General features: G+C 37.7%; 4 protein-coding genes across 4 annotated transcripts; 1 reads left to right on the top strand and 3 right to left on the bottom strand.

Annotated features, from left to right (window-relative positions):
- Positions 1–960: 960 nt before the first annotated feature.
- LOC145230177 (cilia- and flagella-associated protein 100-like) lies at positions 961–7,454 on the bottom strand. Its single transcript, XM_080095559.1, has 12 exons — positions 7,247–7,454; positions 6,673–6,854; positions 6,118–6,295; positions 5,626–5,857; positions 5,443–5,554; positions 5,254–5,364; positions 5,076–5,145; positions 4,634–4,803; positions 3,852–4,003; positions 2,853–3,035; positions 1,683–1,932; positions 961–1,385 (listed from the first exon to the last, which is right to left on the bottom strand). Exons 1-12 carry the CDS (start codon positions 7,290–7,292, stop codon positions 1,272–1,274), a joined length of 1,800 nt encoding a protein of 599 aa, XP_079951685.1. The 5' UTR covers positions 7,293–7,454; the 3' UTR covers positions 961–1,271.
- A 303-nt stretch (positions 7,455–7,757) lies between these two features.
- Positions 7,758–14,206, top strand: LOC145229278 (ankyrin repeat domain-containing protein 42-like). The gene is made up of 11 exons (XM_080094587.1): positions 7,758–7,899; positions 8,027–8,196; positions 8,982–9,089; positions 9,347–9,466; positions 9,526–9,649; positions 10,205–10,417; positions 10,790–10,972; positions 11,285–11,509; positions 11,925–12,051; positions 12,607–12,754; positions 13,236–14,206. The coding sequence occupies exons 1-11, from the start codon at positions 7,890–7,892 to the stop codon at positions 13,335–13,337; spliced, it is 1,530 nt and encodes a 509-aa protein (XP_079950713.1). The 5' UTR covers positions 7,758–7,889; the 3' UTR covers positions 13,338–14,206.
- Positions 14,207–14,630: 424 nt separating this feature from the next.
- On the bottom strand, positions 14,631–16,606 carry LOC145229279 (uncharacterized). Its single transcript, XM_080094588.1, has 5 exons — positions 16,278–16,606; positions 15,928–16,055; positions 15,690–15,807; positions 15,006–15,133; positions 14,631–14,935 (listed from the first exon to the last, which is right to left on the bottom strand). Exons 1-5 carry the CDS (start codon positions 16,316–16,318, stop codon positions 14,871–14,873), a joined length of 480 nt encoding a protein of 159 aa, XP_079950714.1. The 5' UTR covers positions 16,319–16,606; the 3' UTR covers positions 14,631–14,870.
- A 140-nt stretch (positions 16,607–16,746) lies between these two features.
- On the bottom strand, positions 16,747–23,354 carry LOC145229277 (transmembrane protein 26-like). Its single transcript, XM_080094586.1, has 9 exons — positions 23,230–23,354; positions 22,961–23,145; positions 22,269–22,434; positions 21,861–21,984; positions 21,636–21,782; positions 20,459–20,596; positions 19,996–20,190; positions 17,834–18,035; positions 16,747–17,689 (listed from the first exon to the last, which is right to left on the bottom strand). The coding sequence occupies exons 1-9, from the start codon at positions 23,238–23,240 to the stop codon at positions 17,280–17,282; spliced, it is 1,578 nt and encodes a 525-aa protein (XP_079950712.1). The 5' UTR covers positions 23,241–23,354; the 3' UTR covers positions 16,747–17,279.
- Between the last annotated feature and the right edge of the window lie 2,128 nt (positions 23,355–25,482).

Genomic DNA, 25,482 nt, shown 5'->3' with positions numbered 1-25,482 from the left:
GTTGCGACAGCTGTTGCAATAACGTGTTACTGACAGTCTTTGTGCTGCCACAGAGTTGCAAGCGGGCCCGAAATCTGAGCCCGAACCCGGCCCGAACCCGAAAGTATGAGCCCGATGCCCGGCCCGAACCCGAAACGTTTTTGCGAAGCCCGTTTAGGCCCGAAATTTTGATTGACAGGATGAGAAAGAAAAAAGAGATAGACAACAAACACAATGATCAATAGTAGACCATGGGGTAAACAATACGTTTTAGAGTAGAGTGGGCATTAGGTCAAAGCCAGAGTTTCTTAGCTGAGTGATTTTATTTTGTTTTTTTAAATGGCGGACACGGAACGTAAAGTCAGGCCCGTTTTAAGCCCGTTTTCTCACAAATACCTAAGCCCGAACCCGGCCCGAACCCGGCCCGAACCCGGCCCGAACCCGGCCCGAACCCGAACCCGGCCCGAAAAGCCCGGCCCGACTTGCAACTCTGTGCTGCCAACTTATGACTAGCCCCAATCACTGTTGTGATTTAAAATACGAGAATTGGCAAACACTTCGTGTCACAACAACACAACCTGAAGTAAGTGAGGAAACAAAAACAGCATTTGGTGTACAGTGAGTTTTGTGTACGCATATTAGAAAAAAACGAAAATGTGTCGTTACGTGAACGCATTTAGGTTTCGTCGCAGCTCACTAGTTTAGGAGATTCTAAACTCTCAGAACTCTTTTATGATTGTTATCTCTAAGATGAACATGAATAATCTTATTTACCCTTTTTAATTTTTTTTAAAAAAAGATTGCAAACTATGACGTCACAAAAATATGTCGTCGAGTTTTTTATTAACTGGGGGATGAGGTCAAATTAGCAAGCTGTTAAGGGATCAATGCAGAAAAATGTTAAAGAAATGCTGCGCTAGTTGGAGACCCCTGGCTTACGGCACAGCCCTTAGGATGAAACAAACAAATATTTCACACTGGTTTGCCCAAACGTTTTTTTATTTAAAACAGAATTCAAACTGAAAATTCAATATAAATTGTATGTGAGCATTTTTGAATAAAGTAAAACAACGATGAAAATTTGCCAGACTTCCAAATCACTTAAACAAAAGTAAATTGTCTAAGGTAGCTGTTAGGATATCGATTTGCTTTATAAGGTAATAAAACAGGAAATAGGAACAGAAAATGTACAGAAAATATATGTTCGATGGCGAGCAGGGCGTGAATAGGCTTCATCAAGCGATCAGTAAGGCATCAATGGGTTTACAGAAACTTCCTCTTCCATAAACAAGCTATGTGAAAAAATAAAGTTTTTCTTCCTCTTCCTTATCTTGACCTTCCTTCTTCTTACTTTCCTTTTGCTTGCGCTGAGGAGGTTCAGACCGAAACACAAGGCGCTTTCCAACCTAAAAAAATAACATGTAAAGGAAAAAATGCTGCCCAATGTAAATTCATGACAAAATTACTAAATATAATACTAAAAAATAAAGACATCTGTTTTTTTTTCAGAAACAGAGAACCAACTTTCAAAATGGCAATAACACATTTTAATTTTTCAGATATATTTGTTTATCCTTGAGTGGTAAGTTATACGGTAAACTTAACATGAATACGGTTAAAACGTTGTTACTTCGAAGATTTAGTGTAGTGACTAACCACAAAGTTAGATTTTTTAAATTTAAACACAAAAACATCAACTTTACCTTTTTCTTTGGATCAGCTTTTGCTCTCTCCAGGGCCTTTCTCACTCTTTCCTCCTGGTGTGCTCTTTGCGTCGCCAACTTCTCTTCCCGGAGTCGCATTCTTCTCTCTTTCTCTTTGGCCTTTTCAGCAGCCTCGACCAGCTCAGGCGGCATAACTTCAATGCTCTCAAATAATTCTTCTAATTTGTTTTCAATGGTAGTCAACATTTGTAAAGTGCTGATATTCGCCTCATTGTCACCAATACAGCCTCTGGCAAACAATTTTTTTTTTGTAAAACGTGTTTAATAAAGTCACCTTTTTCTGCATTTTTTTCTAAAGCAAATATATTTAAGTATACTTAATTGGTTGGTCTGACGCCAAAAAAAACGGGGATTAGGTCTCATTCGCTTGGACAAGTCTATCAATACATTGACACATATATAGTCTATAAATCAGGGACGGGCAACATACGGCCCGCGGGCCGCATCCGGCCCGCGACGTGATTTTGAGCGGCCCGCAGACAGTTTCTGGTCTTACATGATAATGTGGCCCGCGGCCACAGTCTGCCGCAATCCCCCACTACTTGCTTACTACGTCAAATTATAATTTGAATTATAAACTATAATTATAGTTGCAACGGACAGTAACGCTCCCCAATAGCAACAAACTTTCCCACCGTTGTTACCATTGCACCACACGTCCATTGTTACGACATAACTGCCAACCTTGTGTTTGGCCTGCTTTCACGGTTTCCTTTGTTTTCACACGTGTAGCCTAGTTAGTGCTTCAGCAGTATCTAAGTCGGTGGTGTATGAATTAAATTTGCTGAGGTGAATAAATTTATGTTATATCAGTTAGATTGTTTGGACTGTATTGTAATTGTGACGTACTTGATTGTATTTGGTTTAGGAAAGTTTCCCCACCCCTGGTTTAGGTGGTCAAAAATCCATTTTAAATCACTGGATAAAAACGCGATTAATGTATCGATTCAGGAATCCGGCCCGCCAAGTACTTCATTTTCCCTTATCAGGCCCGCCGACTGGAGAAGTTGCCCGCCCCTGCTATAAATGGTCATCTATGTTTTTTTCGCTTGGACAAATATACTGTCTTACCAACTGTCGACTAAAATCAATTCCAATGCAGCTACGAACGCCAACAACTAAAGTGTTGTTTTATAAAGTACTTCTAACCGGTAAACTTCCTCCACTTTCTTGTTCAGCTGACGAAGAGTTTTCTCTTGATCTTCCTCCTTAAACTCCCCGTATGAGAACATCTTGCACTTCAGCTCCAAGTCATCTGCTTTTTCCTCTTCCCGTCGAATCGTGGACTTCAGGATGCTGATTTGTGATTTCAGCATGTCTGTCTCCCGATTCCTTGCAAAATAATAAATGTGGTCGATATTTTTCACCATTAAGTACTTTTTGGCAGTACTAAAAACTGGAAAAATTGCATGTATTTTATCCGTTGTTTTGACATTTGGTATTGTCATCAGTGCAAGTGGCACAACCATTTTTGCTTTTAATCATGCATATTTTTATGACCGTGTCTAATGTGCCAATATATTGGTACGTGTGTTTGCTTTAAATTATACCGAAGCAAGTCGGTCCCCAAGCATTCCCACATGACAAGGCATTAGAAAAATCTAGCCGTGGTGGGACTCGAACCTAAGACAGGAGTCTTTGCGGGACTCGCGCTCAATCAACTGAGCTACACAGGCTCAGTGGAGAAACCCCCGAAAGTCGAATCACAAGCACCGTTGCCTGCCTTGTGTACTGCACATGTCAACTTCGTATAGTAGGGCATCGCCAGTTCGACCATTGATTAGCTAAAATGAATACATTCACACTGGGATCAGCCCTGAAGCGTCCATACAGACCAGCGATCACGGCATACTCATCCAGATATATTTTTTGGTCAAGTTTTGGCAATGGATTCTAGTTTAAAAAACAACCCGGCCCCTGCGAATATTTACTTAAACTAGTATTTAATTATCGTTTTTATGCGACCCTTGTTTCGCACCTTTTTATCATTCTTTTATGCGACTAAAGTGTATATAAATGGGTGCAATTGATGTGGCCTTCATATCACTGATGATGGCATGAGCATTTGCCGAAACGTTTGAACAATAAAGCATGTCGCTTTTTACGTCTATTTGGGCTGTTATTTTCACCATTAAAGTATTTAATTACATTTTGTCCTTTGTGAGCGCGATGGTATGTTTCAATTCTTCCATTGCTTCTTCTGTCTCCTGGCTGTTTGTAATTAGCGACAAATTATGTTCCTCTAACTCCTGGAAGATGTTAAGAAGCTGGACTGGATCCGTGAAGTAAAGTTCTGGCTCCTGTTGATTTAACAACAAAGATAGAACTGAGAGTGATACGGAACAGTATTAGACCCTCCAATAGACAGCATGGTCAGTGGCGATCACTGTTCATTTGTGTTTTATTATGTTTTATCCTGAGGTTTTTATACAAATAGGAATATAGGAATTAAAGAATCCAGTTAGGCAAAACATATATATTACATGTACATTTATTGACTGGTTGCTTGGAAAATACATTCTCCGTTAACAAAGATAGATTAGTTTTTTCGCTTATATGTCGTGTTAATTAGTTAATACATCCGTAAACCCAGCAAAATGGTTTAGGCTTTTCGGTTTTACTAAAAAGCTTGTAACCAAATCAGATATTGTAGGCACAATTCCATGCAGTTTTTGTTTTGTTGCTAACGAAAGAACAAAATGCTTAAACAAAAACGGTTTTAATTTAGAAAGACGCTTTTCATATTTTCGCAGTAAGTGTAAGATACGTAGTTTTTACAAAATGCGCAAATGGGAACCAAGAGGAAATGAAAAGGAATAGTCATTCTTATGCAGACAAATAGTTTATCAATAAGGATATAAATAAAGATGGGAGAGTTGTTTTTTTTGGTACATAAATATTGGCAAAGATACGTTATGAGAAAAACTTACATCGTCACTATCGTCTTCAAGAAACGACACCTCAGCAGATCGTACGCTCTCGGTATCAGTTGCACTCTTAGGCGTGGATAAAGTTTTCCGCGTAGTGGCGCTTTTGAGTACGCTGCTTCGTATCCTGACGTGGGATGACGCAGCCCGACTTGACCCGCGGCTTTCTAAATCTTAAACACAAAACGTAAATGTAATGTAGTTGGTGATATACGTACATTAAACCTCTGTTAATCCGGAGTAATTTTGACTAACAAATTTGTTCAGATTAGGCGAAGATTCGGATTAATCAATATCAGTTATTTTAAGTCTTACCACATTAGAAATCATTTGTATCTCGAGTTTTGTCAAAATTAGGCGAAGATCAGGATCAATCGAATCCGGTTTAACCAAGTATTGCTGTATATCCTACTTTGGAATTTACCAACTTTTTCTAATACCATACCTTTTTTTCCAGCAGAGGCAACTGAACTGACTGAGCGTTTGTCTGCAAGTGAGCTCTGGGCTTGGTGTGCCTGTTAATACACAAGCAAGTTTGCTTATGAAATATCTACTTTAAAAACATTTCAGTTTTATAAATCATATGTACTTTTTGAGCATCGAAATTGAATGCAACATCAAACCTGTTGAGCTTCACGCTTTAATCTGCGTCTCTCCAATCTCTCTTTTTTCTTTTCTTCTTTCCACTCATTCGGGGTCAGTTTTTCCAGAAATCCCTTGTACATGATATACTCCTAAATTGAAAAAATGCCCGTGTTAAACGCTTACACCAGCCCCTTACTGGAACGGGACCCATAATAAAACCGTTGTACCTTAAGAGTCTCCTCATGTTTTGATATTTCACTTTTGATTCCCATCATAACTGCATTGTTCTTTTTAATCTCAGCTACCTTTTCCAGTTTTGATTTTGTTTCTGATTCAGCTCTGTGTAAGATCAAAAAATACCCATGTTATTTTTTTCCCAAGTTTTCATTCATTTCCAGTGCAAGACTCACATTTTTATTGCTTCAACACTGTTTTTGTCATTTTCTTTTAGAAACTCATCAAACATAGCAGCATCTTCCTCAAGAAAGTGTTCTGCTCTTTCCAGTTTTCGTTCCTCTGCTGCAGCAAGTTCCTCAAGTTTTTTCATTTCATCTCGTTTCACTCGCAGCGAGTATTGGACCAAGAACATCTCACGCTTTTTACTGACATATTCAGCAAGGTCCTCTTTTTCCACATTTCGATCTGAAAATATATATTGACAACAGATAATACCAATATATCCGTACCTGTACAGTGTCCAAACACAGATATCCTAAAACTAAAACCAAGGTTAATAATAAAAAGTCATCATCTACTTACAAAAGCATAACAAGTAAATAAACCCAAGAAGAAAAGGAAAATACCAAGAAAAAGGTATTTAAAAAAAATCAAAGCATCATTTTGTCTGTGCTATCATTATAAACCAGATAATAGTCAATGAATAAATCACACTCCCAACTAACCCCTGGTTACAGCTAATGTCCATCCAGGATCATCCTTGAGTGCTAAATCAGGTGTGCTTTCTTCTAATTGATCCTCTGAGCCAAGAGCTGCCCTTCTCATTGAGGCAGTTTTAGCATTAACTCTTGAAGCATATGTAGTTTTTTCATGGACCCTCAGCTTTCTTTGCTTTTCTCTGTCCTAAAATTTGTAGCAACATGTAAAACCAAATGTATAAACCATTGTATCCTGGGTATTCTAAATGCAGTACACCAAATTGGGTGGTACTAAAAACCACATGATACCGTATGTTAACATATGGTAAACCGCATGGTATACTGCATAGTATGGCACATGGTTTGAGGAACGTGAGAATGTAAGCCCTAACAAGGTAAATGAGACCATATTTGCAGTGTTATTTCAATTGCAAACCCTCAACCCAACCCGAAGAGATCTACCCACCAGTGCTTTCAAAACTCCACAAAATTATAATTTGTGCATGAAGTACATTTGTGTCCTGAGCTATTTAATAGCACTGCACCAAATCAAGTGAAATATGTAAAAGTTTTTATCATTACTTCTTTTTTTCTTTGCCTTTCTTGATCCCTGAGCATAAATATATCTTGATCTGATGGAACTTTGAAGGGGTTGCTATCTGGATCTTCATCATCAATCACTTGCAATGCAGACTTGCTAGATGAAACAGACTTGGCTGATTGCGGAAATGTCACTCGGCCAGACTGACGAGAGACAACACCACCTGCAAAGAAAATTACCTGTAATATTATTAAAAGAACTGTTCCTAGGGGCTGCGGGAATGCTTGTATAAAAATTAAATTACAATGGTTTTGTTATTTAAGCAATTACAAAAGGGGGAGCGAAAATTGGTTGGTGATTTAAAAGGGGTGAAGGAAAAAGGTTAAGAACCAGTACAGCTTTAAAGTTTTATTTTATTTTTACTTTGTTGATTTCCAAAATATTGGACATAGATAGATCGTAAAATCTTTCGTAAATATGTAATCCAGTACCTTTAAAAAACTCTTTGATGCTAACTTAACCCCAAAAATACACACTTAAAATCTGCTATTAAAGGTATCCTATATGTTTTGCACGTTTAAGAAACAATTACAAAAAGTATGGTTAAATACGTACGTGAAGATGCAGCAGATCCGGGTGATCTCCCACTGGATACGGACATTTTTATTATTACTATTTAGCCGATATGCTCAATCCAAACTTCTGCAAAACTACAATTGATATTGATAGTTCTTTGCTCTTACTGTTGCCATAACTACCAACCACCACTTGAAGCGCCATAGAAGTTAAGTTTATGTGTACACTTTTGCCATAAGGTAGATGATTTACTTTTTACGGCTCTATATCCGGAAGTCATGAAAATAATAGTTGGCTGCAGAAAGCTTTTTTTCCAAAAACATCAACTGTATAATTGCGCGTGTGGGAAAAATTCATCATTATCAAGAACCATTTCCTGCTTTATGAGAGTAGAGATATTATAATTTATTATAATATCTATGATGGGATTGAGACTTGATAAATTAATATCAACAATTATATAGCTTTCAAAAACTTGTGACATACGGTAATAGAAAATAAATAAAAAACAGAAAAATAATCAACATATTTTTTCCGCTTGCAGCGCCAACAACCTTTTCTATGGATACGCGAACAGCTGATGTAAACAAACTTAAGATTTGAACGAGCGTTTTACTGGTGTGTCACAAAAGCTCAAGTTGTTTCCGATTTCCGACAACACAAGAGCACCAAAAGATTCGTCATGGGTACAGGTATGTTAAAAACGTATGTCGTATGCTCCAACTTTTAACAGTTAATTTCTAAATGTGGGCACGTTACGACAATAAATTTTGCCTTTGTTACGTTTTTGCTCAGCTGAATATCTATTGCTTATTGTAGTTGCTAAAAGAAAACAAGAAGTAAACTACAGCAGCATTCATGAGGCAATAAGGCATGGAAATGTCATTCAACTGGAAAATATGGTTAAAAATGGTGCCGGAATAAATGAGGTTGACCCGGAATCAAAATTTACCCCAATTCACACAGCATGTTATGTTGGAGCACTTGAGGTATGTTGAATGTACAGAATAAAAACCTAAATACCGCCATCCTAATGTTTTTTTTTTGACAAAAAAATGAAACAGTACTGGTTCGCAATTTGCGCATATATTTAGGCCAGTGTACATAATATAGCTGATCCCTACAAGATCTCAGGGGTGCAGGGCCAACTCCGAAGTCGTATGTAGTACCATTTTTACTGTGTACAATGCAAGTGATGAAAGACCAGGCAGTACATTGTTAATTTCTGCAAGTTGTCAAAAAGTTGGTGTATGTAATCACCATACTCTACAGATTGGAGTGTCAGTTGGAAAATGAAACTAAACATATTACTTTGATGTAACAAACAGCACTGAGTCACATACAATCCTTTGTTTCCCTATGCAAATCAAGCAAGTTTTGATTTTTGATGTGACACAAAATAATTGAACATGTTAACTCATTGCTAGATAAGGTACAACTACCATGTTGATAGACAGAAAAGATTTCAATTAATGATTTTATCACAGATTCTAGATTTCTGGGTAAAGTTTTGCTGATTGTTATAATATTACAAAAGTGACTTAAATTATATTTCCCTTGTGTTCATAATGTTTCACTATCTGAGTATTACATTATCACACTCAGTTAAATAGCCGTTGTCTTTTGAGGCAAGGTTCAAGAAAAATTGCATTAATGGGTTAACACACATTTTTATTGCATGACTGGTGTTTGTTTGACCATAATTCAGAGCCTTTCCATAAGTGGGCTTGGTTGTTTATTTTTGAATAGGGTTTTAGAAATGTTTTCTTTGTAGTGTTTGCATTGGTTGTTATGGCATGGTGCTGACACTACAGATGTCACTCCCAGAGGTTGGACTGCTGCCCATATTGCTGCTATCCGTGGTCAAGATGCCTGTGTTCAGGTAGGTTACGTTATGAATTGAATTTTTAGTAGGAAGGTATGATGTACAATTGCTCTGGAAGTGTGCAAATATTTTAAACAGACATGTATATGAGAGAAAAACTTTCTCTACATTTTTGTTGAAAACGGGCTTGCTATCGGCAGAACAGGTTTAAACTGTTCTGTGCTAATTACAAACCCAACCTCCCACAGCAATGTTCGGCAGTGTAAAAATAAACTTTTTGGTTACATTGATTTTTTAACTGAAATTCTCTTCAGGCACTTGCAAACAACAGTGCAAATTTATCATGTAAAGATGATCGTGGAAGTGCTCCAATTCACCTTTCAGCTTCCCATGGACATTCTTTTACATTGCAGTCTATATTACGCAGTGGAGTGGTATGTAGAGCATAAGTTTACCTTCATATGCCAATACTTCATATTATGGTTTTGTACAGGATGTGGCTGCTGCAGATTTTAATGGGTGGCTGGCCACTCACTGTGCTGCTTTTCATGGCCGACTTGGTTGCTTGCAGATGCTTTGCAAATGGGGATCCAGTGTGGATGATGTTGATAATTGTGGTATGCAGTATTTTAAATATATTTTACAAAAGTAAGACAAAAAATAAACAAGTCAATATATTTGAAAATAAAACATGACATTTAAATATTTGTCATGTCAATTTTTAAACAAATCATCCTTATCTGTTTTGATTCAGATTTCAAATCCGTACATACTACGTTTAAATAAAATAGTATAATTTTTGAACTCATGATGGCAATGCAAACTAGGAATCATGGAGCCATGTATTGGAGACCTAAAATTTGTATATTGTTTGTAACAGTGCTTTTAAACACAAACAGTCCATTTTTAACTGGTGCATTTCATATATACCAGCTGAAAGTTTGTTTTGTTTGAGTATTTATTGTAGAGATAAATTGACATGTGCTATAAGTTGATAATGTTTAAAATTGTAGTAAGATACAGCAAGAATTGAACAAGCACATAATAGCAAAAATAATTATTACAGTATTCTTTAAACTTATATATGCTTTAGCATGTTTTCATTTAATTACTTCTTCATGTACTTCTTGAACATGGCATTGTTGTACTACAATTTACAATTTCTTATACAGGGAATTCACCAGCCCACCTTGCTGCACAAGAGGGTCAACTTCCATGTCTAAAGTTTCTGATTTCAAATGCCCCTAGTTCAGATCATGTTCTCTCAGCCAGAAACGATCAGGGTGAAACACCGAAAGACCTCGCAAACCGATATTACAAAAAATCAGTGGTTGAATTTATAGACAACTTTGAATATGAGAAGGAACATGCAGAAGATGAAGAAAGTAAGATTGTTTGAAGGCTTTAAGTTTTTTTAGTTTGTATTTAGTTTGTAATTGTAGCTTGTAAAATTTTTTGTGTTAAGACATTTTACACAGCTATTCAAGTCCTCATTTTTTCATTTTTTATGTTTATTTCCTATTCTTTTTTTAAATATCTTAATCAGTATAGAATTAAATTGTCCACATACTGGTGCCAATGTTTTTGATAAAAACTGATTTATCTACACTATACAAGCTTTTACTGTGACAATAAAAAGTGTAAAATTGAATTAAAACAAATACTTCTGACAATAAGACACACTTATCCTATCAAAGAATTCCATAAATTTATAAATAAAAATATGTAATATTAGATTTTTTAACCTTTTTGTGCAGATCTAGCTTTTCCAGCACATGTTGCAGCATATAAAGGAGATTTGTACACATTGAAAACCTTGATTGAACAGGGAATAATCAACATTAATGAAAGAGATGAAAAAATGTCAACCCCTTCACATAAAGCTGCTGGACAAGGATATGTGGAAGTCTTGCAGTGGCTGGTGGAAATGGGAGCAAACAGTAAGAATAAAGTTGTTTGAAATTTTAACTTAGATCCTTGGACACTAGTATCTTTGTAAAATTGTGTTTGGAAAACATTTTCAGCTGCAAAATTTAAGATCAGCACAAATTGCTTTAATGTACAGAGGCACCTTATCACAATTATAATGATAAATATTTGCTTTAATCATTACTAATAGTTCAAACGTAAATTGAAAGTGTATATTTTTTCAATTAAAGTAACTTTGAACTCGTGTTTTTTAGATTGGATACAGATTTTAACTTTCAAAATCTTATTTATTAATATTACATCTGGACGGATTTAATTTTTAGTGGAGATTCAAAACTCATCTGGGGAAACCCCGTGTGACGTCGCCAAACGATTTGCTCAACTTGCGTGCGTAAAACTGCTCGGCGGAGATGACGGTGAAGATTTGGATGAAACCGATTCTAACCAATTCAGTGACGACGAAGATCCACCTCTTATGGGTTTAGCTGGTGATTCGAGTGACAGTCCAGGCTTACAAGTCAGCGTCAAGTCTAAGAAAGCGTCCCGAGGTAAAGGTTGCTATGTAAACTGAAAGGTTGTTTCCAATTCCATGTAACCGCTATCAGCTGAGACAAAGAATAGCTTGGATCAGCCCTGAAGTATCGATGAAGACCAGCGATCACGGCACACTTATAGAGAAATCATAGTACGTCAGGCCTGTTGAAGGTGTTATACCGAATCAACCGGTCACCAAGCATTCTCCATGTGGCAAGGCCTAGGCTAGAATTCGGTATAACGCCGTCAATAGGCCTGGCGTACTATGATTGTTATCAGCTGCTGGCTTAGCAACAATGCATGATGTAACCTTATAAAAGTCTTAAAATGCATGTAACCTAAACCTTTTAAATTGCGAATTTGGTGGAATAAACCATTAGGTGTTCAATTGAAATTACTTTACCAAGAAATGACAAAGTTCGTCTACAGGTCGGGCTTTGAAGAAAGTTGAGAACTTGGAAAGACTCTTGCGGATTGCTAAGGACAACTACCGACAACTTGGAGGGGAGCTGCCAGAGGACAGGAAAAAGCTCAGAGAAGAAAGGGAAAACGACAGGTGTGTGTGTTGTTATGCAAAAAATAAAGTCGTTATTATGTTTCAACCACTGTCGTTGTTTCTTCCTAAATTTGTAGGAAATATTGTACATAACTTTTCATAACTTAAGTCTTATTAGTTCGCTATTGTAGGTTGCAATCTGTACTATTTATAGATAAAAATGACATGTAAAGTTGCTCACATGAGACATGAATTAGTTTATTGTCACAAACAGTTTTTTACACATATATACTGACGAATATGTTACTTGCATTAAATAAGCTGTTGCTGCCAGGCATAGTATCAAGTTTATAGAGCTCTTCTGGCAAATGTATTTTTTCGTTGCGTTGTGACGTGCTTGCGTTTCATTCTTTTTTCCTTTGTTTATCGTGCACTGTTCTAGTCGCATTCAATGTTATTTACCCTGATGAAGATGACCTATATAGGACGTCGAAACGTCGGAATAACAATACATTTGCCAGAAGAGCTCTATAAACTTGATGTTACTTGCATTACTTGTCAATTACCGTGATAGATCATTAAAAAATATAAAAACAAACGTTTTTTATTCTCAAGGCATATTAAGGAACTTGAAGTTCAGTTAGAATACGAGCGAGTTCGACGGGAAACACTTGAAGCCGAATTGGATGAATTCAGAGCGGAAACCTCCCACCTGAACCTTAAAATTAATGAACTCTCCGGTGCTTTGAAACAGACCAAAGCGGTACGCGATACGTATAAACAATATTACAGTGTTTAATTATAAGTGATAAATTATTGATGCTTATTGCTGACGGACGAATCTGGCTTTGTATTAATTTCGAGCCATATGTCCATAGTTACAGGGTCGAGTCACCGTGTTGAAAAATTTAAATATGCCAGCATTAATAAAAGTTGTTTGTAGCGTAATGTACGTTTGATTGTGGGATTGCTTTTCAATGGTCTTTATGGGGCAAGCTTAACACACATCTCTGTTTTAAAATCAGCCTACCACACCTGGTCACTTTCTCCTTTTAGTGAAAAGAAAATTTAGATTTAGAACATTAGGAATTGTCCTAACTATAGTTATAGTCTATAGCCTGCGTTTTGTGGTTCTTTCCATTTATTCAGGTAAAAATACTTGGGCCTTGTATGCGCATTATGATGCCTTCTCAAACTCGGGATTTGAGATTATTGTCGCTGGAGTCTGAAATATTATTTCTTAGGCGCTCGAGGAAATGAACACGGACAAAACGCGCAAGAAGAAGAAAATCAAAAAGAAGAAAGACCTCTCTGGTGGAACTTTTGTTCGCAGGACATTTAACTGAATCAAGTGCACTTATTGGGCCGTGGAGAAATTATAACCTAACGCTCATGATGTTAAGCACCGGGCGACCACCGTTTTCGAGCAAACACTTTCGGCGGTAGAGAGCGAGAATTTGTGTTCCACTGTGTTTCACTATTTCGTAGCCGCACATCATGAGCACAATATTTTGTAGTTTACACAATTTTGTACTTTGGTAGTATATCAATGTAGCCTCATGCTGGACTGATGTTTTAGTAAGAATTGTGCCTTTCATCAAGTTGTAAGTTTTTTCGTGCCTTGCAACAAGTTGTAAACATTGTAGTTCCTGTTGAAATCGTTTTTATCGTTGCAGCCAAGTAAAACGCCTTATACGCTGTTATTAATAGTTGTGTTTTAATTCCTATCATCACACAGTGTTTGCTTATTTCTTCAGTTGGAGCAAAACATCAAGTGCCGTCGTAACTAGTGCTTGGGTAGCTTGCTAGGTAACAAGGCACAAAAAAAAGTTATCATACACATTCCCACCCCAATTTGGTCTAACATGGTTTTGCGGTTTTCCGTAATTTCCTTACTAAATGGGGTGTTTCTCGAGAAACGGTGCTTTAGCACTCCTTGCATTAACCACATTCTTTGCATGTTGTCAATTGTTCGAGTTCACAGTAATATTCCGCCAATTACATCGGGTGTGTGCAGCCGAGTGGCTTCGGGATTGCGCGCAAAACCTCGATTTTTAATGTTGAGGCCCAAATTATGCGGCAAAGTATAATTACAATGATTAAGCGAGCGTGCTTGTGCCTCTTCAAGTGTTGATTCACGACAAAATTATATCGGTGTGGTGTGTTAATTTGAAATCGATATGCTTTCTGGCACGACTAAACAGACTACGGATTACTTCAGTTTACATTGTAATTAAGTGAGACATATGTGGTTTTACCGAGAATGATTTGGTGTTAACAAAAACAGAGTGTTATATCCAGAGAGCGATCTTCACTTGTGGTGTTGATATCTACTGACTCTGTGCAAGCAAGTATTTTTGGAAACCTTGTTTTGGGTACTTTCACGAGACGCATTTCACGATTTCATAACGTTTTGGTAAAATGCTTGTTGTTTTCATCTTGGTATATTTTTAACAATTAACGTGTGAAAACATTTTCTCCAGACTTTTCCATTTTTATTACCACTTTTCAGTTTTTTTTAGCTACCACAGCGTTAAGGTTACGTAATTTCTTTGTGCATCGCATGTTTCTACCTTAATAGCCTTAAAAGTTGAAACGTACGTAATATGAAAAGAAATCGGGAGGCTTTCATTGCGGAAAATGCACGTTTTTTATGCAAAATGTTTTATTGAACAACACGACAGAAAAAATAGTTAATTTGGCATAAATACGAATTTTACACAACGGGACAAATTCAGTAACACATGGTAATTTTTGACATCTCCCATTAAGTTGGCCTAGTTTCGTAGAATTTGTCGCCAAAATAAATTTTATTATTTATAAAATAACATAAACGGACGATGAAAAACGGAGGTGAATGTTGTTACTTTCTTCCAACCTTACGTTCGCACAGCGTCACCAAGACCCAGCACTGACTTGTAACTTCCCATGCCGTATTTTCCATCTGTGCAAAAACCTAGCGTCAAGTTTCACACCGTATATATACTTGGACAATGGATTCGCTATATACTCACACAAAGTCGGCTTGGGCCGCGTAAGTGGCCAATAACGAAAACCTTCTCGAGCCCGATCATTGAATTCATTCCTGTATTTGGTCATGTTGGGAATGGAAGTCGATCTTTTGGGGCGAGTTTTCTGGTAGCTGGACATTTAAAAAATGAAATTAAATACTTTTTAGTAACCTTTGAAAAGTGCAGATAATGCCATATTGGGCCAATTTTGATATATAGTATCTTTTCAGCCGTTTGTGATTTTGACAAAAGAGTACAATTTTGTTCATTTAAACTGGAATCTTTTCAAAAATCATTGAGGGCTTGCGGCTGCCATTGCCGATACACTATCTGATAATATCTCCGCATTGTTAAAATCAGGACAAGATCGCTATTTTGTGTTACGAGTCGAGATACACAGTGCCGGATTAAGGGTCTGCTGGCCTGTAGGCACATTCTATAAGTGGCCTGAAAATCAGGGTTGCCAACTAAAAAATTAGAATTATCAGTGTTGCCAAATCATTGTCACAAAGATCTAAATTCGTTTTGATTTTTAAGTGGCCTGGATTTTTGACTGGCCTGTAGGCATGTGCCTACTTTGCCTAATGGTTAATCCAGTACTGGAGATACAAAATCAAAATGGCTATTGAAAGCAATACATTGTAAATCTCTTATCATTTTGCACCACGTTTATTCAAGCGTTCGCACTTTCCTGGTGATGCGTCTCCAAATCCTTCACGTAGTTGATCGTCAAACGCCTCCCCCTTCAGAGGCATTACACTTCCATCCGGATTCATTCGGTACCGGTTTGCCCCAGGCGGCAATTCTACATAAAGGGTGTAAAATTATGCTTGATGTTAGGAAATAGACTATCGCGGTTTCATTGGTTCACTTTTATTTAGCAAATGGTGGCAAAGGTTTTGTATTCAAATTTCTAGAAACTTACGCTTTGTTACTGCGATCGCTTCAGGCATTTTTAAAACAAAATTTGTTGCTTGATGCTTCATTTTTGACCAGTGGTCCGTTTTGCTTTGACTCATCGACACAGGGTCGCATTTTCCCCATTTTGTAGACCTGCCAATTTTGTAGTCCGTGTTTAATCTTGCTTTATTGTGTTAAACTATCTCAAAAGGCAATACGGTTGTACTAAACAGGTTAAGCCCCCACGTGCCTTGTTATTATTTTAATACTGTATAGCGCGACAATTTTAATGCAAGACAGTGATAAAAACACAATGCCCTAATGCCACACTTAACATAGCGCCTAAAAATTGTCAAATGCTGCAAGTCTACTTACGTTCTTGCACCGCTGATGTGGGTTGAAGTTGGTACAGACATGACTCTAATATTTTGCACTTACTTCTTAAAGTAGGTGCTGTCTAGGCAAACCTCACAAATACTAAGTGTCTTTGCAGCTCAGGGGGGTAAGCTAAACTCGCGCCCTTGTTCAGAAAAGGCCCACAAGCCCAAACCAGCAACAAACAGTTATACGTTGGCGGAAAGGCGAGACGTATCCCGAAAGTGACCTCGCCAAACGACTGTGATTATTTTCAAGTATGTGGAACAATAGGCGACACAGATGATAACACTCGACGTGGGGAGGCCGACACACGCTCGTATTGTTTCTGCACAATGCCCCGGCGCTCTTCCCACCCCATACCTAACCCGAAACATGGAAGCTATTAATGTTTCTCGCAGTGCTGAATTGGTTCCATTGAATATTTAACTGGTTCAGAAAAACTCTCAATAACAATTGGGGTTAGGTATTCGTTTCGAAGAAGTTGTATTTTCAAATAGGAACCGGCGTACAAAATCTTGATAACAGAGATATGTGTGTATCACCACAACAAGCAATAAAAAGCGCAAGTTCGACCGTTTTCATTCATTGTCTAATGGTGGCGACGAACTTTGTGTCAATTTATCAATAACCTTTGCTTGGGCTGAAGCTCAGCCAGAAATTTGTTGCACATGAATTATGCAGCAAACAGCGCGAAGTGATAAGCCAGAAAGCTATTTGGACGGCTTATTGAAATCGGTTGTTGCTGGGGTTGCCAATTACAGTAACCTTTTAAAGTAGATAATAATTAAAACAACCACTTTTTGTCAATGCGTTAAGAATTTTTCGAACAGCTTTTCATGCTTGTTGTAGTCAGTGCAATCATCTTTCGTCACGTGACAAATGAGGTGTTTCGGTAAATGGCATTGATATCGGTACAGTTTGACACTCTTGCCAGCTCGTCGAGTCACTTTGTACAGAAAGTAAATCATGTTACACGCTCATACCAGAACGTGTTCCGCATCAGGCCTCGGGAAGCTCTGTGCCGTTTTCCACGCTCGGCGCGACCTTGCTCGACGCTTTCCCGTTGTTGGTGCCGGATGTTGAAGCCTCGCCTGTCTTCTTTTTCAATCCCATTTTAAACTTGCTCTGCGCTGTGACTAACGCCTTAACTGTTTCAATATTTTGTGTCGCAACTCCTTCTTCCTCATCTTCATCTTCTTCTTTGGATGCTGTTGCAATAATGGTGAGTCGGTAGAGCTGTAGGATCACCACGAGGCAGTTCTTGCAAGTGAAGAATACGATCATTTGGTGGATGACGCGCTTACCCACCATAATGTAGAGTCTCATGGCGAGAAAGGGACCGTCTTGCAGGATTAGCGTAGACATGATACCCCATACCTCAGTGTTGGTGAAAAATTTTGCAAAGGCACCTATGATGGTAAACAAAAAAAGGTTATAGCAATTGTAATATTCTGCTGAAAAAGTTCAATCACTCTTAACCCTAAATATTTTAGCACGTTGATTGGAAAACAGGATTTGTACCTGGAAAAGTCAAAAACGTTCAAACGTCTCACCTTTCTCTTTTCCGCCTTCCTCCACCACAACGACCGGAGATTGGACGCGACTTGAAGACGACCCCTCTCCTTCGTAAATGCCGACAGCTCGCGACTTTCTTGCTTGCGCAGCGGTTAACACGAGTGTAAATTGCAACGTGCTCCACGACCAGAATGCCATGATACAGATAATTACCACTTTGTCGCAACGCACAGCCGTTTCCTGCGAAATAATTTCGAAGTTGGGCGCTTGACAAACCGCAAAAAGTTTAAAGATTTAACTTTTAAATCCTAGAACATATATTTGGTACTTGGGGAAATTATACACGGACTAATTTAATTAACAACATAACTTTCAGTAAACTTGTGTACATAGAATCAGCGTGTAGACGCTTATATTATATATAACTCTGTTCCAGCTCGATTGATGATCTGCACTGGTGATGCTTCAAAAACTGTGTTAAAACTTGCACAAAGCATTCTGCAAAACGCTTCCGAAAGAACAAAATGATACAAGTAGTATGTGAGTGTAAAACATCAAAACGTTTCTAGAGTTTTTATTGTCATCGTCAGGTGAAAAAACAACAACAGAAGGGATGCAACTTGGCGCCCCTAAGTATTGGGCAGCTGCCAACACCAATATAAATGACTGCTGCTCGAATCTTTTTTATGCAGAAATACAATCCGGAACCAAGCAAAGATCAAGAATCGACACCACTATATTTGTTTAATGGCTAAGATCGTGGCAACGCCTCGGGAATATCCGATTGTAACCAATCCGTTTGCGTTTTTTTATCACCGCTTATAAGTGGCTTTATATTTAACTTCGCGTCGCCCCTTTCTTTACTGTGCGGCACCAAGTTGCATCCCCGTTCTGTCTTCGCTTTATTTAGACCAGTGGTTCCCAAACTGTGGGCCATGGCCCAGTAGTGGGCCACCAAGACATTTTCAATGGGCCACAGAGCCATTTGAATAGATTCTACTGTTTTGTAATACTGTAGATGTTATGCGCTTTGTTTTGAAAAACGTAATTTTTGCAAAGAATTCTTAATCTTGTAGCCAAATTTTAGGAGCATGTATCTCATTAAAAATAAATTGCTGGATAATTTCGCCTGTTTCTGAGTTATTTTTTTGTTGGTGCCCAAATTTACAGCACATGGTGGGCCACGAATCGCTATTAAATAGACATTAGGGCCACTGACCAAAAAAGTTTGGGAACCCCTGATTTAGACTATTTACAACCAAACATTGTGTATCTCACTTCTATAGAGATTGGAAATACTGCTGGGGAAACCCAAAGAGCCAATAAAGCCATAGTTGACAAGTTTTGTGTCGTGCTGAGATAATCACCGAGACATGTTACACCAAGCTGGGAATGATTAACGCAATGGACCATGTTCGTCATCGGAGCCAAAACCATGTCTGACATCAATAATTTATTTTCTTGCGAGATTAACCTGACGCATGGCATTCTCTCGGCAGATGAAACCAACGTTGTTTTTGCACCGCGAAGGGACACCACAATTAAAAACCAGACCGTAATCGATGTTTTTAAATTTTACATGCGTCACTTCGGGAGAATGGAGATTGGATGCAGGTTTTGGATCAGTTAGGAGAACTTTCTAGAATGACGTTTCTAGAAAGCTATCGCGCATTGTTTGTTAGCCATTTTTTCGCGGAAAGTTTCCTCCAATATATCAACTGTTTACGCAGTAATAACGCACTACGGCGAATGTTTATTTTGTGCAACACATTTCCTGTTCGCACCAACGATTCCCAATGGGAAAAAAATCCTCCCAACGGAAAAATTTTTAAACTTGAGGGGAAAAATTTACTTTGAATTTGAACATGTGGTTTGGAAATAGACACGTGATCTCAAAAATAAAACCTGTAAAGTTGCTAAAAACAAAAAAATGAAATGTATGGGCTATGTATGACTTAGCATTTACTATGTTGTCTTTTGGGGAGGAATGGAAATGTCGTGAATTTTAAGGAAGGAATTCGTCGAAAAAGGTTGAGAACCACTGGTTTACAACAAAACTTTGAAAATTTGTATTGGGTTTTCGTATCGGCGCAAAGTAGCTCGTTGTGAGTCATATAATCTAAAACAGGTTTTGGCCGCAAAATTACATTCAAATGCTATAACTGGACCTATATGTTATAAAGACCTACAAGTTTCTCACCTTAATTGTTTCTGTTACAAATTCAAGAATATCGGCACCGACACCGATAAAAACGAGAAGTAGTTGAGAGAGTTCGTCTCGGGAAATCCCCTCACCAGTGGGTAGAAGCCATCTTCCGATTATAAGAATGAAAAGCAACAACTGATGCAGAACCAGAACCCACGTGGTGCGGTCAAAAATATTCACTCCGCTTAGCTGTAAAAACCAAACTCTTATAGTATTGCTATTTTGTGCATTACCTAATTACCATAACGACGTACCTCGACTTAATGTGGTGCCAAATTTAAAACACTACAGGAGAATATCTGTAATCCTATACAAACTAATTACGTATATTGTTGACTAGAATTTTAAACTTGCGTACTCCCACGTACGTCAAAGGAATTTACCACAATGATATCTCAAACAATCATGTCTTATCTTTATCGGATTCGCGTTGCGTTTTCTACAGGTGCGGTCTTACCAGATTATCCAGCGCCTGCTTTGCTCCCTCAATCGTGTTCACAACGTCACCGCCGATCCCGTCTAATACTGCCGCAGTTGTGTCTTCCGTGTCAGCGAGTGAAACGGCTTCGGTCACTGTTTCAGCTGTTGTCACCAACTGAAAAAACAAGCATTATGAAAAGCTTAAAATAAAGTTTTATACGACTGTGTGTAAAAGAACATGAAAAATAGATCTGTTTTCGGTCGTACTATAGGCCTATATATTAGATTGTTAAAATCGTCCACGGCATTCGCAAACAACCCAGTCGAATTCATCTCATTAAGAAACGTTGCTAAACACGAATACAAATGTCATGAACTGGTTTGTCCACAAAAAGCATTTTTCAAATGTTGTTGCTTTGTTAAATTCTCATCCATATTATGTAGTGTTGCAATTCTTGCCTTTGCTTTACCTGTCGACAAATTTTTCTGCCCATATTTCGTTTTCTTTCTGCTTTTGTTGTCAGAGTCTTAACATAATTCCCGAAAACACCACGTTCTACATTTAATTCTGCACAAAGCTTTCCATTTTGTGTGCGATGTTTTTGTTATTGTATGTGTGTTATATGGTTGTTTTATAGCTCTAGGCATGTTTACCTATATACGCAGGGTTGCCATACCGTCCTTATTTCTAAGATTTGTCCTTATTTTGAAGGGTTATGTCTCAGAAAAGTTCAATGTCCTTATTTCTAAGAAATGTCCTTATTTTTAACTGTAGTCCTTATTTTGTCTTATTTTTAACAATTACTAGTCAAATCCCTGCTACAAGTAGAAGTAAACCTAGACCTGGCCTGTTGTGAGATGCACGAAGTATTTTCTACGAACAAGGAGTTGCTGGAAAAGATTGTTTCTGGCCAAAATATATTGCATATATTATGTCATGGCTGGTATAAATGCAAAGATTTGTTCAAAAACGTTTGTTTCGTTTCACATGAAAATTTAATTTTTCGGTTGTCCTTATTTTTGGTTTTAAGTCGATGGCAACCCTGTATATACGTTATTTCCTCTTTCATAACTGACCAAACATTCATAGAAACACAGCGTGTAAATTTTCGCAAGTGTAGGTTAAGTTTCTCCTAATTTTAAACCAAACCGTAAATGTTGAAAATGGTCTTAACTTCAGTAATGTAATTTCATTGGAATAGGTTCTCACGTACCGAACCGTTTTTTCTAAGTTCCTCAAGTACAAGTAGATAGGCACGTTCCGCTTCGCAGGCCTCTTTCAGCTGAGTTGTGTTTGCTATGAGTATGTTGACATCGGCATACGGCATGCTTTGAAACGTTGCAGCACAACCAGGAGACGACTGTTGCAATAAACATGTGGATTTGAATGATATACTCTCTGGTTTCCGCTGAACGTTGCATTGCATAAATCCACTTACCAAGTTTCCCCAGTATAAATCGTTGCAGTAATGGAATCCTTGGCGAATGTCTAGATTCTTTAGCTCCAGGAACCATATTGAAGGGACGACACCGCACAAGTAGAGAAAAACACACGGACTGATCCTAAACGCAAATGCGGTTTAGTGATTGCAACACTATTCTGAAGCGGCTTTTAACAAGAAGAAAACGATATGTCGGTCTGTCTGGAGGAGTTTCTTACAACATACGATACTTCTATTTTTGCTGAAGTGTTTTAGGAACCCTACACATGGATCTATTCAAATAAACAATTATTAGTAACAAGAAGGTCCCTATAGTCGTTTCCGAAACGCATAAATCAGGTTGCTTAAATTAAACTTCACAAATTTTTCCACAAAGCAGTTTGAAGTAACACCCAACCCACATACCACTTGTATTCTTCTCCGCCGCGAATTCCAACGGTAAAAAGCGCCTCCAGTACCAGCACAGCAACCGGTATAAGCAGCAGCCAAAGAGCAACTTGATTCCACTCGGTTTGGGCGCGCCATATTCCAATCAACCCGTGGGCGGCGAAAAGTGCTCGAACCACAAGAGCTGCAAGTCATAACATGGCGTTAATGCGCCTAAAGGGCAAACAAACTTCAAGTGTAAGTCGATTGCGATATTGTCAAACGTCAAGTGCGAGATTCTTGCCATGATTCAGTGCACTTTTGATCGCATGTTAGTTTACATGTTTGGAAATTACTTCAAATCGGAATTTGCATGTAACGTATGCAATCATTTACGATTCATCAGCACACAGTAAGTATATTGTTAGAAAAAGTATAGTTTTTGCGTATACGTAAAGCGTTATTTCGTCACTAAAAGGTCAAAGCTAAAATGTTCTTTTTTCCAGACGTTTATACGTCAACAAATTTTTCGGGCTGTTTTGAGGATTTGAATAATTAGAAATTGAAATACTTCTCAGCTCGTCAAATACAATGACTTGCGTAAAAACATTTTGTTTTCACAATACTTAGTTTCACTTTCATTTTTTAATTGACATCGAAGATTTATTAATATTGTCATACTTCTACGTTTCTCAAGTTCGCAAAACCACTATTTTGGTTCTTAAGCCTACCTAAAATAATGTCCTTCATCTTTGTTGTACAATTACAACCCTTTTCCTTCTTTGGGCGGGCTCTCGAAAACGACTTAGAATTATTATTTGTCGATTTTGATACTGTTGCCAACAGATGACCTCTTCCGCAAGTCGGACAATACCACTTTCCTGCTGGTTTCAAATGTTTTGGATCAAAGTTTTCTCTAAAAATAAATCCAATATGTTAGCCCACAGAATTGACCTGTTCCTTATAGAAGACTGTCCAACGTTTAAGAGCATTTTCTTACCCAGTAGTCATGATGGCAGCTATGTGGTTGATTATAACGGTCGCAAAGTAGTTTGTAAGCAACAAATGCACGTTAATTGGAGGCCAAGACTGATCTGCTACCGACTTAGTGCAAATTGATTACGCATTCGTCTCGACTTTAGTTTATAAGCAAGTCTAGAATGCTCGGGGCAAGTTATAGGCGATGTAATTTCGCTTGCAAAACATGAACTAATTTCCTTTTTAGGTACTTTTTGTGCATGACAAATGTGTTTAATTGGTCGAAAAACACAAATTACAAAGTAGAGCGACTTGTTTTGAAAGACATTTTACTGTTTGTTTTAGACAACAAGTGACAGATAGCTGATCACAGCACGTGCAAAAGTTAGTCACTTTTAAAGCTTCTTGTGTATAATTTGTAGTTGTATCAAAAACAACGAACATTGTAGTACTGCAGCAGGTCCCATAAATGTTTTAAATTTAAAATCTGCATGTTGGCAAAGTGCTTCCAGACCATTCGTATAAGTTTTATGTGATTGAGCCGGTTTCGGACATGTTCGGACATTATGCCTGTTGTGCATAGAAGCTTGGACCCAGTGAAATGTAATGGACACAATGTAATGTCTTCCAAAAAATGGAGCTCTCGAGTTCTGGTGTAACTCAAATGCGCCACCTCTTGGAAGATCAATAATGTTCGGATTGCAATAAGTCTGTCTAATCATATTTGATTCGGTCATTTAACTTACAGTCCGAAAATAGGAGAAGAAAAAATGTCAATTTTTTAAAGACTATTAATAGCAATTTTGTAATTAGAACCTACACATTATTTCTCGCCCAATACTATTTATCTCCTGGTCTAAGTTGGACGAGTTGACCCATTACTAAAATTTATTGTTTTGCCTGTAAATCATTAGAGTAGGGTGAATTTGTTATCCCGTCACTCGAACCACACTTACGCTGATTAAAAGCAATCATCATTCGAGGCCCCGTGTACACTATGCAAACCAAGCAATCAGGTTATGACCAAAACTCAACGTTAGGGGGCGGGGCATTAAAAATTCACCGTAATGAAAAATTAACAACCGGCCACTGTCAGCAGTGACCAACGCGGCCGTAATTACTGTCAACAAGCTTAAAAAATAAAAACAAAGACTTCAGTAGAAAAGTAATCCATCTGGATTGACACGCGAATCCTGTAAGCAATTTCCGAGGTAAGCCCGCACTTAGAACAAATGTTTTGGTCCCAAGGGGCCTAATTAAGCAAAGTGCACAAAGCAAAAAGTGAGCACCTTTTTACGGTGGTGCTCAGACTACTGCACGTAAAATATGCATTAGCGGCCTTTTCAAAAAATTAAAAGCATGTTTCTAACGTCAGCTTTGCTTATTTCAATCCAACAAAATTTGCAAAAGTCGTACGTTGTTTCTTAAGTGATAAATTTGATCAAAGGCGAATTTGGGATTACACGTCGATAAAAATTTAGCTGTTTTTTGCAGTAGAGAAAACAAAAACACGTAATGTTACTCTTAACAGAATTCATTCGTAACATAATGTTTTCATAGTGATAGGCGATATATATGTTATATTATCAAGAGTATTTTCTATTATTTCGTGACTAACAAGTTATTGCATTGTGCAGCAATTTTCAGTTCAGCGGACATTTTAAGTAACTCAACAAATCGAGCACAACGTCTCAAGATTTTCATTTCAAATTAGCAAATAGTAAATAAGTGATAACAACAGGTGACACAAATCTTAAAATTATTTACACTCCTTAAGTTAAGTTATTTTCTTGTCGTTTTTGTTAAAAAGAACCCACAGAAGCAATAGCCTTTGGCAAAAATAAAAGCTTGTAGAATGCTATCTAGCCTATATTTCGAGGCGATGTGGACAAAAAATACAAAACGAGAAAAGGTGTTACAACAAAATGGTTGACAAAATGGCTGGCGTACGTGGAGTTTTAATTTGCCGTGTATCGGACAAATTGTCGAGAAAAAAAACACGTGGTTATGGAACATTAGTAAGCTAAACTACAAGTTTGATCACATGCTATGTTAAGTTTGTAAATAATAAACTTAACCCAAACTTTGTGTAGGATACCCCGCGTGAAAAAATGCAGGTCTATATAGTAATAACAAAGGCACAGGACAAGTGCAAGCCTTTTCCAAAGTTAAAAAGAAAAACTCTGCAAGCAAAACAAAACAACAACATAGAAAAAACGCTTCAAGCTAAGAAAACATAGAAAACCCGATTATTTTTATCATTGATATATAATAG

Source organism: Phallusia mammillata, chromosome 5, assembly GCF_965637545.1.
Source record: "Phallusia mammillata chromosome 5, kaPhaMamm4.hap1.1, whole genome shotgun sequence".
Lineage (NCBI taxonomy): Eukaryota > Metazoa > Chordata > Ascidiacea > Phlebobranchia > Ascidiidae > Phallusia > Phallusia mammillata.
The sequence above is the reverse complement of the archived record's forward strand: the minus strand, read 5'-3'. Positions and strand labels throughout refer to the sequence as shown.

Bases quoted from the DNA above. Each gene is read 5' to 3' on its own strand.
- LOC145230177 (XM_080095559.1), bottom strand. From the start codon at position 7,292: ATGTCCGTATCCAGTGGGAGATCACCCGGATCTGCTGCATCTTCAC. The intron at 4,004-4,633 runs GTAAGTTTTTCT...TTAAATCAACAG, and splicing joins TTGAAGACGATAGTGACGAT to GAGCCAGAACTTTACTTCAC. The intron at 1,386-1,682 runs GTAAAGTTGATG...TTATTTTTTTAG, and splicing joins AAGCTGATCCAAAGAAAAAG to GTTGGAAAGCGCCTTGTGTT.
- LOC145229279 (XM_080094588.1), bottom strand. From the start codon at position 16,318: ATGTCTGTACCAACTTCAACCCACATCAGCGGTGCAAGAAC. The intron at 16,056-16,277 runs GTAAGTAGACTT...CAAAATTGGCAG, and splicing joins CACATCAGCGGTGCAAGAAC to GTCTACAAAATGGGGAAAAT. The intron at 14,936-15,005 runs GTGAGTATATAG...GTTTTTGCACAG, and splicing joins GCGGCCCAAGCCGACTTTGT to ATGGAAAATACGGCATGGGA.
- LOC145229278 (XM_080094587.1), top strand. The intron at 8,197-8,981 runs GTATGTTGAATG...TTTTCTTTGTAG, and splicing joins GTTATGTTGGAGCACTTGAG to TGTTTGCATTGGTTGTTATG. The intron at 11,510-11,924 runs GTAAAGGTTGCT...GTTCGTCTACAG, and splicing joins GTCTAAGAAAGCGTCCCGAG to GTCGGGCTTTGAAGAAAGTT.
- LOC145229277 (XM_080094586.1), bottom strand. The intron at 20,597-21,635 runs GTACGTGAGAAC...TTGTTTTTTCAG, and splicing joins AACTTAGAAAAAACGGTTCG to TTGGTGACAACAGCTGAAAC. The intron at 18,036-19,995 runs GTGAGAAACTTG...ATTATTTCGCAG, and splicing joins TTGTAACAGAAACAATTAAG to GAAACGGCTGTGCGTTGCGA.